The 12,522-nt window shown below is 33.5% G+C and overlaps 1 protein-coding gene across 7 annotated transcripts in view; it reads left to right on the top strand.

The window, feature by feature from the left end:
* Nucleotides 1-12,522, top strand: part of LOC137477088 (sodium channel protein type 1 subunit alpha) — a 91,642-nt gene that overhangs the window by 58,991 nt on the left and 20,129 nt on the right. For all 7 annotated transcript variants that reach the window (XM_068195763.1, XM_068195759.1, XM_068195762.1 and 4 more), the window contains 4 exons: nucleotides 41-158; nucleotides 1,586-1,740; nucleotides 4,674-4,847; nucleotides 7,390-7,512. In XM_068195763.1, the coding sequence (XP_068051864.1) occupies nucleotides 41-158; nucleotides 1,586-1,740; nucleotides 4,674-4,847; nucleotides 7,390-7,512 (570 nt within the window). The remainder of the gene's footprint in view (nucleotides 1-40; nucleotides 159-1,585; nucleotides 1,741-4,673; nucleotides 4,848-7,389; nucleotides 7,513-12,522) is intronic.

Here is a 12,522-nt window from a genome sequence, read left to right as displayed (position 1 = left end):
ATTATTTACTGTTCATTTGTGATGCTTCTTTCCTTTACAGAAGTTAAATTCATCTAGTTCATCTGAAGGCAGCACAGTTGATATTGGACTTCCTGCAGAAGAACAACCAGAAGCTGAACCTGAAGAAGCCCAGGAGCCAGAGGCCTGCTTCACAGAAGGTATTTGGATGAAAAACATTAGTAATAATTATTAATGGAATTGCAGGACCATTTTCTATGTAAGTTAAGTATTAAGATTTATGAATTATATTACCCTTTTGTTTGTGTTTAAGCTCTGATTATTAGCAGTAGTACTTTTAGTCCATAATACATTATATGGAAATTGATACCACAATTATACTATGTATTGGATAAACAGTTAAGAAAACATTTTATTGGAAATTTATCTCTATTTTTAAAATAAGAAAAATGCAGTATTGAAAATTTTATTTTAGTATGTTACTGTACTTTCAGAGTTTAGTTACAGATAATAAACACACTATCCAAAAAGTTTCTTCACAGATATCTAAGTGCTTTATAAAGTATACATTACTACAATAGCTGTTTAGTGATAAATGAAAACTGCACCTAGATGGTCTTGTGAAAAATGCTAAATGATCCTTCTACAAACTGGCAAAAGGAGAAGGAAGAGCCTTGCGTGCCACCTAGGGAAAGAACAGTCTAACCTGGTGGACTCCTTCATCTTTCATTCTTCCTTCTATTGGCCCACAATTCAATAAAACCCCAATCTTGTCATAAATGTTTTTCCAATGGCATTTCTTTGGGAGAAGCCTTATGGATGTGTGCATGTGAAGGAGGTGGAGAAAGAAATATTTTTTTTAAATGATAATATCAGGATACAAATGCCGCTTTTGGTATCTGTAAACAAAAGTTAGATTTAGGCATTAGAGAATAAATGCTATTGTCAGGTTGGATTACTTCTGGACATGATAACAGATCATTCTTTAGAAATTTACATTGAACTTATAAAAGGTAGTACTGTAACAGCCTAGGATTTGTCATGGAAAATACCGTTATTTATTACTAGTATTTTTCTGCATAAAAGTCAGCAGCTAAATCATAAAAGTGTAAAATAAATTAGGGGCACAAGTTAGAGAAATTAACTGGTACTGAAAAGCCCAGAATTTAGATAAGAGGCTTAGATTTTTTTCATGCAATGAATGCAACATTGCCGGAATTGAGTATCCTGAACAAAAGATGGTACAGTTTAATATCATTTGCCCATATCTTACTACATCATCCTACCTGACATTTGGATGAGTTTTTATATTTTAACTCTTATTTTGTATTCTGTAATTTGGCTTCATATTGGATGGACTTTTATCTTTTTGTGTGCACTGTATTGAGCACTTCTTGATGAATGAGAAATGCATTCCTCTCACTTGTTCATTTAACTGTAAATTCCAACTGTCTCAATTTTTTTTTCTTTGAGGAAAAAGGTCATCTAGGTGAAAATCTATTGGGTTTTTACTAAATAGCACAGTAGAGATAGCATTAAATTATTAACAGAATGCATAACCAAAATTAATGCAACTCAATAAAATCTCTTTTTTTTTCCTCCTGTCATTACATAAAATGTTCTAAAGGCTGTGTAAGAAGGTTCAAGTGCTGTCAAGTAAGTATAGAAGAAGGGAGAGGAAAGCAGTGGTGGAACCTTAGAAAAACCTGCTTCAGGATTGTTGAACACAACTGGTTTGAGACTTTCATTGTCTTTATGATTCTCCTCAGTAGTGGAGCTCTGGTAAGTAAAACATGAACAGAATGTTTCCATGTTGTCAGAAAACTCCTTATAATTGTCTCTTCTAACACTGTTTTAACTTAACACAATTCCATGTCTTCAAATGATAGGACTAAAGTGTATTTAGGCCTTGGGAAAAGCAGCAAAACAGTCTCTTCTTAACAACATGTAGAAAAAAGAACTGACATAGGTGATTAGAGAGAGCCTACCTCCATTGCTGGAAGTGGCAGTGATATGCCTCAGGCAGAGAGAAACCACACGTGAAGAGGAGAACACACTAAACTTTCTTATTTGCGTGTGCTCCCTCCTTTCACTGCTGTTTACTGATGTAGCTCAGGGAAAAGGACTGTCACTCAACTAATGTAATTCAGTTTTTGTGGTTTTATATGTCCTCAGATCAGTAGTAAAGGATGAAATTCAGAAGTACTAATGTTTCCAGATATTAGTTATATTATTATATTTTTGCTTGTTTGTTTACCTATTCACCTTTCATATTGCTTCTTTCTTCTTTTTTTTTTTTTTAATTTGAAAGACTCCCTATTCACCTATTCACCTTTCATATTGCTTCTTTCTTCTTTTTTTTTTTTTTTAATTTGAAAGACTCCCTATTCACCTATTCACCTTTCATATTGCTTCTTTCTTCTTTTTTTTTTTTAACTTGAAAGACTCCCTATTCCTGAAGAATATTCCTGTTGAGTATTTGGAACCATAATGGCACAAACAGTTCAAAACACCTTGTAAGGGCCAGGGTTGGCTTATGTGGTCCTATAAATGCTGTGTGCTAGAACAGCAAAAAAAAGCTAAGACTGCGTGGGGTTTTTTATTTCCTTTCTAAGAATAAGAATTTATTATTTAGACTTACAATTCAAACTTCTACAGAATCATCCTCATGTAGACTGAAGGGACATCTGCAAAAACATGAATTTACTTTTACAAGCATGCAAGGGCAGAATAAAGGGAAGCCAACCATAATAAAAATCTCTATCTATGAATGAAATAAACCCTAACAATAATATGTTTTTTTCAAAAATACAAATAATGACGAAGAATAAAGAAATAGTAGATGAATTTTTAAATTAAAGTGAGCCTGAATAAATACACTGAGGTGACATTTTTTAGGCAAACTATTTGCTGTAAGATAATGCAGAGTATATCTAGCATCTACCCTGACAGACTTAATTACCCTTTGGCAAATTACTTAACTTCCTACATAATAAACAAAATTGTGTTTCAAAATTGTATTATAAGCACATTAAACCACTGCCAACACTTTAGAACACTGTTAATACTGTTAGCAGTATATGATAATACCTATCACTAGTTTCAGCTACATCTCTAAGAATTATTCTGCTTTTGTTTGGTCTAATATCAATGTAACCATCAGAAAAACAACTTATGCAATGCCATGTGACACCTTCCGTGTCATTTAAAATCCTTCAAATAACAAAAAAATTGTCAAGTTTACGCCATTGAATTTTGGTTCCTAGAACTATGGAGAAAATCTTCAGTGACAAGAAATTTAAATGAGAAAAGTAGTGGAAGGAGATCTGAAAAAGGTAAATTTCTATTACCATATTTAGAGGAAGTTTGATACAAGATCCCACAGTGTTAGTACCTCGTGCTTGTGAGCCTAAGGTGCATCATGCAAAGAGCCTTTATTTTGTGAAAACGTTTCAAAGACTATGGATTAGCCCAAGTCTCTGGAGATGTGAGACTCTGCTCTCCCTTTAAAGTCCTTTGTGACAGTGAAAAGGTCTCTTTGTACCTACCAGCTCTGCATCCCAAATTCACGCCAAGGCCATGCTCCAGACGAATCTCACTGTCAGCACAGCCAGGAAATGCAGCAGGCACAGGCTGCCTGCACAGCCCTCCCCAGGCTCTCAGGCGGGGAGCAGACACATCTCCCTGCCAGGAGCGCTGCTCACTCAGCCTCTGGCATCCCCCACCTGTACAAATGAGATGACAAGTGCTGACTTCCCAGTTTTAGTGAATTCAGGAGTGTCAGGTACCACAGTGCCTGATGCAAGTAACCAGAATTACACAGATCTTAGCTTGATGTGTGATATAGAAACACTAATCACTTGAACTGACAGATGCCAAGTGGTTCCAAAGTAACCAGAGTAAAAATGAATGTTAGAATCAAAAAATATCCAAATCTTTGCAAGCTAGCTGATCATTCCAGTTCTTTCAGCTTGATAAAATCAGTCAGTCTCCATAAGAAATAATAGCATAATTGAAATTTGAAAGCAATTAAAGGAAAAAAAATTGAAGAGGTTATGAAAAGCAGGAGCTATTTATTTTTTCTATTGCCTAAAAATGAGAACACCAAAAGTGTTAATAACATGGCAAGGATCACAGAAATTAAAATGCAAACAATAAAGCAAGTGATTAAGATAGAATTTTTTTTTTAAGAAAGGAGGAACTTATTTTAAGATTTATAACTGAAAATTTTCAGGAAGCCAGAGGACTTAACAAAAGTTAGCTTGTATTGTCATTGTCCTGAAAAGTTTACAGCTATGGCCCTGGATTTTGTAGTTGGGTCTACCTACATACAAACCAAATGATCTCAGTAGAATTCATTTCAGGCACAACACTTGGCAGACTCAATTCCATTTGTCACTATGCAATATGATCTGAGAAGAATAATTCACTATCAGCAATAAAGAAATACATTTTTAAAAATCTCTGACAAGTGTAGTGGTTGCTGTGTAATATCTGCTTCTTCCTCCTGTGAGCTGGAAAATATATTTCCATAAGGAGAAAACAGATTTATACTGACTTATCAGAAAAAGAAGCATTAAATAGAAATTACATATCCTTGTCTTTTCTTACATATTATTTCCCTTTTTTTGTTGCCTTTTTTGGTTTGTTGTGTTACAACCTGAAGCATGTGCAGTAACAAAAAATAACATATCTTTGAATGTTTATACTCACAGGCTTTTGAAGACATATATATTGAACAACGTAAAACTATCAAGACCATGCTGGAATATGCTGACAAGGTCTTCACTTACATCTTCATTCTGGAAATGCTGCTGAAGTGGGTGGCCTATGGCTACCAAACTTATTTTACTAATGCCTGGTGCTGGCTGGACTTCCTGATTGTCGATGTATGTAGTGCATTTCCTAGGTGACACTTTTATAATTGTCTGATAATTTTTAAATTTACTTTCTCTGCAGCCATAATATCTATTAATGCCAACTGGTTTACTTTTCAGTTTGAAAAGTAAGGTAGATGGAAAAATTCCATGTTTCTCTCTCTTTCAGTCTATGTTTGCAGCACTGCCTTGCTATGTTAAGAGACTGGAAGTTCTCCTGCTGAACAGAAGGACCTTGCATGGTAGCCCCCAAGCAGTTAGGGGGTTGTTCCCAACACTGCTGTTGAAAGAGGTCATCCTGCCTTGCATTCTGGCCTGGGATGTTTGCTCCCACCTTCAGACCCATCATTCCTCCTGCTGTGGTCTAGGTTGAACCCTGCATTTAGATGTTTGTCTGATCCACCAGACATCAGACAAACATCTGAATCAAAACTCCTCTGGCAAGAAAATGAATATCATATCCACAAATTTCATGTGGATAAATTAGGGCTCCACAAAGAAAGGAAGATATATCTCTAGCACTGGTAGAGATATAAATTAATTAATATTGAAGTCCAATACGTACTAGTGAGCTTGCAGTCTTCACAGGCATGTTTGAAATCTTTGCTGCAAGGGTTATCTCATAGTTCTAGCTCTACGGCACTGTGCTGTGAAATGGGAGAGAACATTTCTTGATGCAGTGATACAATTATGGAGCATTTAAGAATATCCTGGGGAAAAAAACACCAGTGTGCACGAATGCATACTGTTTCTGCAGCTCATGAATTTCTGTGGGTGAGCTTCAAATACTATGTTTTACAGAGTTACAAAACCAGAACCAGTCACTATATTTTCAAGACAGTAATTTCTGGTAAAACATATACAAAAACCAAGTATTGAACAAGCTCAGTTTTAAAATTAAGATTCTTTTTGTCCTGGTTTCAATGACTTAGAAATGTACAATGAATAGACAAAAAGAGACCCTTATAAGAATTTATTGTCCAAAAGTATTGCTAAAAATCCAAAACTTTCTCAATGTGTTCCCATCATACAATGGCTAATTAGAGCATCAGAACAATTAATTTTCTTCAGTTTGTTTTTTTTTCCCTCCCTTGGTTTTTGTTTTTTTTTTAATAGGTGTTTACAAGATTTTTGGTTTGTGTACATTGTGGTTTAAATATATTGAGGCTTCAACTCCACATATACAGCTACAGATAGCCATGTTTCATACAATGAAAGTACCCTCTCTGGGAAAACACTTTGCTCTTTAGTATTGAAATTCTCAAAATGGGTACCTAAGTGACGCCTACAACAAAAAATCTTGAACAAGCGTGCAAGCAGAAGCAGCTGTTCATTTTTTAAACCAATTTTCTCTAATATTTGACCTTGTTTAAATTGTACTATCCCAAATAGCCATATTGTGAATGTGAAAATGTGAATACATCATTATGTGAAGGTATAGTACATATTCAAGTGTCTGAATTAGTTCATGATATATGCTAGATTTACACATATGGATATTTTCTTTAATTTTCCTTTAGATTAAGGCAACTTCAAAGTTTTCAGTAATACAATGAATGTGCTGGAAAAAAGAAAGTTAGATTTCAAAAGAATCAAGTTTTGTGGTTACTATGGCTGCTGAAAAGTTCAGAAAAGCTATTAACTTTTAAAAGCTAAAAATTGCACATATAATGCTTGTTTTTAAATATGAGCACAGTCCTAGAATTCTTTTTACCTGATACATTGTTCTTTATAATGAAAGAGTATATGAGAACATTATGCTTTTTTTGGCCCAATAAATAGTTAAGGAATTAAAACAGCATAATGAGGGAACATTTAGGGGAAATGGGAAACAAACAAAGTAAAATTTTGACAGGAGCCATAGGAAATGTGGAGAATGTGGTATTTCACACTGAGGTAATGTAGGGACATGGAATATTTAAAGGCCTGTAAAATTCTTCCACCTATGGAACTGTTCTTCTAAGGTCTTAGAAACAGCATAGTCCAGGTTAATGTCAGCTTGTAAAGCACATCATTTCAGCAGTCAGGCAAAAGGATTAGTCAATATAACTGCCTATAGCAAAAATAATCCTTTTTACCAATTTTCAGGGAGCAATGTTATTCTGCGACCCATGTGTAATTCAACACAAACTTCAGTCACTTCCCTTTCAGTTGTGGGCAATCAAATGACATTATCAACCACAATTACTGATCCCAACAGTATTGTAAAACAAAGAAAAAATAAGACATATCTAAATTGGTAAAAAGGAGAGACTAATGTAATTTGGTTTTTGTGGTTTTATATGTCCTCAGATCAGTAGTAAAGGATGAAATTCAGAAGTACTAATGTTTCCAGATATTAGTTATATTATTATATTTTTGCTTGTTTGTTTACCTATTCACCTTTCATATTGCTTCTTTCTTCTTTTTTTTTTTTTTTTAACTTGAAAGACTCCCTATTCCTGAAGAAAGTGATCCAAAATTAGAATCTTCTAACGAAGTGTATATCTCACATCTATGGTATGTAAAGTAGAATGTACCATATAATAATTTTTACTTTCCTGTTTTCATATAGGTCTCTTTGGTTAGCTTAACTGCAAATGCATTGGGTTACTCTGAACTTGGTGCCATTAAGTCCCTTAGGACACTAAGAGCTTTGAGACCTCTAAGAGCTTTGTCACGATTTGAAGGCATGAGGGTAAGACAACGTGAAAGTGTCTGAAACTATGCATGCATATAAGGAATACATGCATGCACAACGAGGAATGATGAGTCCATGCAGAAAGGCTGCACTATCTTTTTATCGCATATCTTTTACTAAGAGATAAGCAAAAAGCTTCATCCATTGACCTAAATCCATATACACTTATCACATAGAACTTATATTCATTAAGGTTACTTTACTTTCTAGCCAATCTCAGGAGTTTTTCATATGAGTCTTTGAAATTGCCAACTATGAACTCTTAACAGAGTCCTAATTATAAATAAAATGTAACACAATTGCATTGATTTATTTACTGATAAATATATCAAAATATTTACACAGGAATCTAATTTAGCATTAGTTAAAAAATATATTTTCTCCTAGAAAATGAACTTCTTCATTTTTCATTATATTTTATAAACCCCCTTTAATCTAACCCCACTGAATTTCATTAGATGATACTACAGATACATTCATTTCCACTAGTGGTTTAAATCTATTTCTGAGTTTGGCTGACTTAACAAGCAAATCAAGTTATTTGATTCCTCTATGAAGTTATTCTTTTTGTATGATAAATGCTTCTTTTAGTTCAACTCATTTCTATTCAATACAATGTATATAAAGTTATTTCTTGCTACTCTGAGTAATTTAGAGGCCCTGCTTACTATTCATCTCACTCAAGAAGGCATTTTGACTTATTGTTTCATTTGTTTATACCTTCTGTTCCTTAAAGCCACTGAATACAAACTAACTCTATATGCATGTCAATGAAATATGCTTTAAGAGAATGCTTTTTCCTGCATCATGGCAACATAAGAAGAAACAATGCAAAATCTTCATAAAAAATTTAAGATTAATTAAGTCAAACTCAGGCTTCTAATTCTTTTCCTGAAATTGTATTCAGCAGACTACCTATCTCCACTTCAGAATGCAGCAGAAAATACATTGCTAACCAATGATTACTGAATTAATAAATTTCAGCTTCATGCAGCAAATTGACTTTTAACAGTTTTCTCCTTATATGAAACTCATGAGGTGATATTCAGCAGGGTAAGAGCTGGTCAAGTACCACAGAATATGCAACATTTTGATTTAGCCATTTTCTCTTTGTCTTTCTTTGTACATACTGTTCATGAACATTCAGATAAATGTATGTGGTTTTGTGCAGAGAAATGTTGGGAAACTGCTGTCAGCTTTATGTTTTAATGATGTTCTGGTCAGCTGCAGGAGGAATGGGAGACCAGTACAGATAATATACAGGGAGGAAAAAAATGCAGCTGTTAAAATGATATTGGAAGAAAAGACCACTTCTAAAAAGATGTTAAATTTGATTGCCAAATGTTTTATTCATATTTCTGTAACTTTACATGATCGCCTTAGTAAATTTTCCACTTACAAGCTCTAGGATATTTATGCATAAAGAAGCTGTTATTAAGGTACCTGTTATTTGAAATCTATTTACTGCTTTCCCTTACTGCTTGCTGAATAACTATGAAACTCTGCCAGGCGCCCAATCATATGATAGAATTTCATCTACGCAACACGAATAATTCATGAGCAATTTACTGGTTAGGAATCACAGAGATGCTTGGAAAAGCAAATAGGCTTCAACTCTATCCTCCAATATTGATGACAGTCAATGAAATACCTGATTCCAGTCACTCAGCAAGTTTGACAGGCCAAATATATAGAGGCCTTATAGTTACTACTTGCACTTCTGAAATAGTGGATTCTTTCCAAAGCACTTGGCAAGTATTCAAAAGAGCCCACTGACAGTTGTTGGCATTACTTTATGAATGACTCACGAACAGTAAAAAGATTCAAATAATAAATAATTGACCAGCTCATAAAACTATAGTCAAATTGAAGTCTTCTCAGAAACTGAGTTCATTTCAAAATAATTCATAAAAACAGATTCTTTTTTCTGTCTGCAGAAAGTAAAGATAAAACAGACCTCTTAGCTTTCTTATATTGCCCATACCTACACTGAGCAGTTATAAAACAGTTTTTATTCAGCGTGTATTTAAATTTTAATGTTTACCTATGTTCAAAACTGTGCATATTTTGCACTGAAAATGTAAAATATCTGAAGTATTCCACAACAGGCTGTGGATATAAGAAATTCTGCCTCATTTTGTAAAACAATTTGCCGGGTACTCAGCTACTTTAATTCAATCAATGTTATTCTTAAATAAGTTTTTCATTCTGGTAAATTGGAAGAGTGCAGCATTTTACACAGTCAGTACATACTAATGACTATTCTGTTATGCCTAAATATGAAACACACTTCAAATTTTAAGTTACGTTCTTAGAAGTCTTCAGCTATACTCTTTAGTTACAATTAATTTTATAATTATGCTGTTTCATAATTATCTTTCCAATGTGAGTATAAAATATATGAATCACTTGCACCAAAACAGGGTACAGGATCCATAGCTTGTTCTTGCCTTAAGCACAGAAGTGAATTCTGCCATATTAAAGGCATTTAGAATATCTGCTAGTATAGTGAATTTTGAGAAACTTTAATACTTTCTATATTGAATCTCAAAACCAACTCCACCCAGATGCTGGAAGGCAAAGTAAAGGATTGCTTTAATTTAATTTAAATTTCTGTCTTAGGGTTTATATTCTCATCTCAATTAGTGTATGTACTAAGCAGAAGTAGCTGCAAACTGAGATTTGAATATACCCATTGCTTTTTGTTTAGCTTTTTAGTACTTGCAGTATAATGCTTTTGCGCTAGATCTGAATTGGTATGCTTCTGGAAAATGTAGAGTACTGAGTACATTTGCTTTGCTGAGTTAGAGAATTAAGTGACAATAAAGCATGCATTTGTGTCTAATTTCACAAAATAAAGCATGTCATGCCGTGCTTGATTTATTAGAGAAATAGTAGAAGGCAGCAAACAATCTGAAATACACTTGCACTTTCAGTTTTGCATGCCTTATGCATATTTCTGGCTGATGGCTTTAAACATTTACTGTATTTCAAATTTCCAGTCCAATTTCATAACTTTTAAAATCTGAATTAGAGTATTTGATGTCTTCAATCTCCTCTAAATTCAATGGGTATTCCTTAGATTCCCTTACCAGGAAAGTGGCGATGAGGCATTTTCAAGAGTACTCAAAACTTCATTAGTATGAAAGAAACATTTCTCATATAATTGAGCTATAAAACATAGCATCAAGTGTCTGTCATTACAGATTCACAAGTAATAAGAGGCTACATATTTCTATTTCATATAGGATACATTTCAGCTTGGATGGGGTGGACTACTTGCTCCTCCCCTTACCTGTATTGTGGGTACAGTCTTTCCCCCTTTTCTACCCTTAATGAGTACAGTCTGACTAATCACGGGTTAGGAGGAGAAATAACCTCATCTGCAAATCCCAGTACCAGTAAAAGTAGAATCTATATATTCATCCTCCACTGCTTCTCAATTGCTTTAAATCTATGGAAATAATTCTTTGAAATTTCAATGTTAAAGAAAAAAACATGAAAATGAGCAAATGGGTATTTTTGTCAGCTATTTTAAGATTTTTAATTGCTTTTTAACTGAGATAAAAATTGGCTTTCTTTAAAAATTTGAATCTGGTTTATATATTGTTTTGGAAAGATCTATGGTTTACCCTGTTACTCAACTCATAACTAATATACTTAAAATAACCTGAAGATGGTAAAGAAAGTCTTGGACATTACTCTTAATACATTAAACACACTGCAAAATACTGTGATCTGAATAGCCACAACTACAGATGTTTATATAATTGCAGTTTAAATTTTTGAGTAATTTAAAACACCCTATATGTTCTATTAAGTAAATAATTCCAAGTGTATACACACAATATATAACATATAAAATCCTTTCTTGGAATCTGAAGTCATTCTTCTTTGGCCTGTGTTGGAAACTAGAATTCAAAATTTTTTATAAAATTCCAGTAAGAGTATTTTCTTTCTTGGGGTTTAAAAATGTCCTGCAGGAGACATATCAATGATATAAAAATTTTGCATTCACTAGAATCATTAGTAAAATCCACTTGTTAGAACCAAAACCCTTGCAAGCATGAACTGCAGGAGGCTATCACTAATGCAGGGGTTTTTATAGCTGCAGTGTAAATGATGGATCAGTAGCAACCATGTTCAGTGTAAGTTCAGCATCTTATCTCACAGTTAAGAATTATGTATTCACTCTCAAGAAAGTGAGTGAATATTTTCTGCAAATTTCTCTTAAAAATAGAGGAATATATTTTATTGATCTAAGCATCATGCACTCAGAAGAACTTCTTGAGAACTGTGATCTTATTCATTACCTTTGAGCTTTGAGGAAAGTCTATTGGGATGTTTTGTGTCTCCTGAATGACAATTAAAAAAATTTATAAACTTTGAATTCTTTCTATGTAGATGTTCATAAATAATACAGGAAACATGTTAGTATTTTTTAGACTGTAATTCTACAATAAGAAGAGAACTTTTGAAGAGTTACTTTATATAATTGAAAATTCTACCATTTCTTTCCAGTTTTGTATTTGTTGTATCTTACAGAAAACCCTCACTGTTAGGATCCAATTTTTTAAAAAATTGAATGGGATACATAATATAGTTTGTATTTTAATTGAAAATGTTACAGGGCATGTAAAATTGATAACATTTCATTAATGCAACAAGGAGAGCAAGAGGTTGGGGTTTTTTTACTGCATCCAGTGAAATGCAAAGATACTATTCCCATGTCAAGTAACTGCTCTGTTTTCATGCTCATGTCTCTTTACAATATTTACCAGGCCTTCTCAAACTAATGGAGCCCTGTGACTTATTGCTTGGCAGATAATTATTTTATTTTATAATACATTATGTAAAATTATGTATTTTCTTCTATATTATCCTCAAAAGTACTTTTTGCATACTTGATTACTGGTAAGAAACAGAATCAGGCTGCTTCAGAACCTCATTTCTGTTAGATCCAGCAGTGTAGCTTGCTTTTACTAGACTGATGTGTGAATAACAAAT

This window comes from Anomalospiza imberbis, chromosome 7 (assembly GCF_031753505.1).
Source record: "Anomalospiza imberbis isolate Cuckoo-Finch-1a 21T00152 chromosome 7, ASM3175350v1, whole genome shotgun sequence".
Classification (NCBI taxonomy): domain Eukaryota; kingdom Metazoa; phylum Chordata; class Aves; order Passeriformes; family Viduidae; genus Anomalospiza; species Anomalospiza imberbis.
This window is presented reverse-complemented; position numbering and strand designations above follow the sequence as displayed.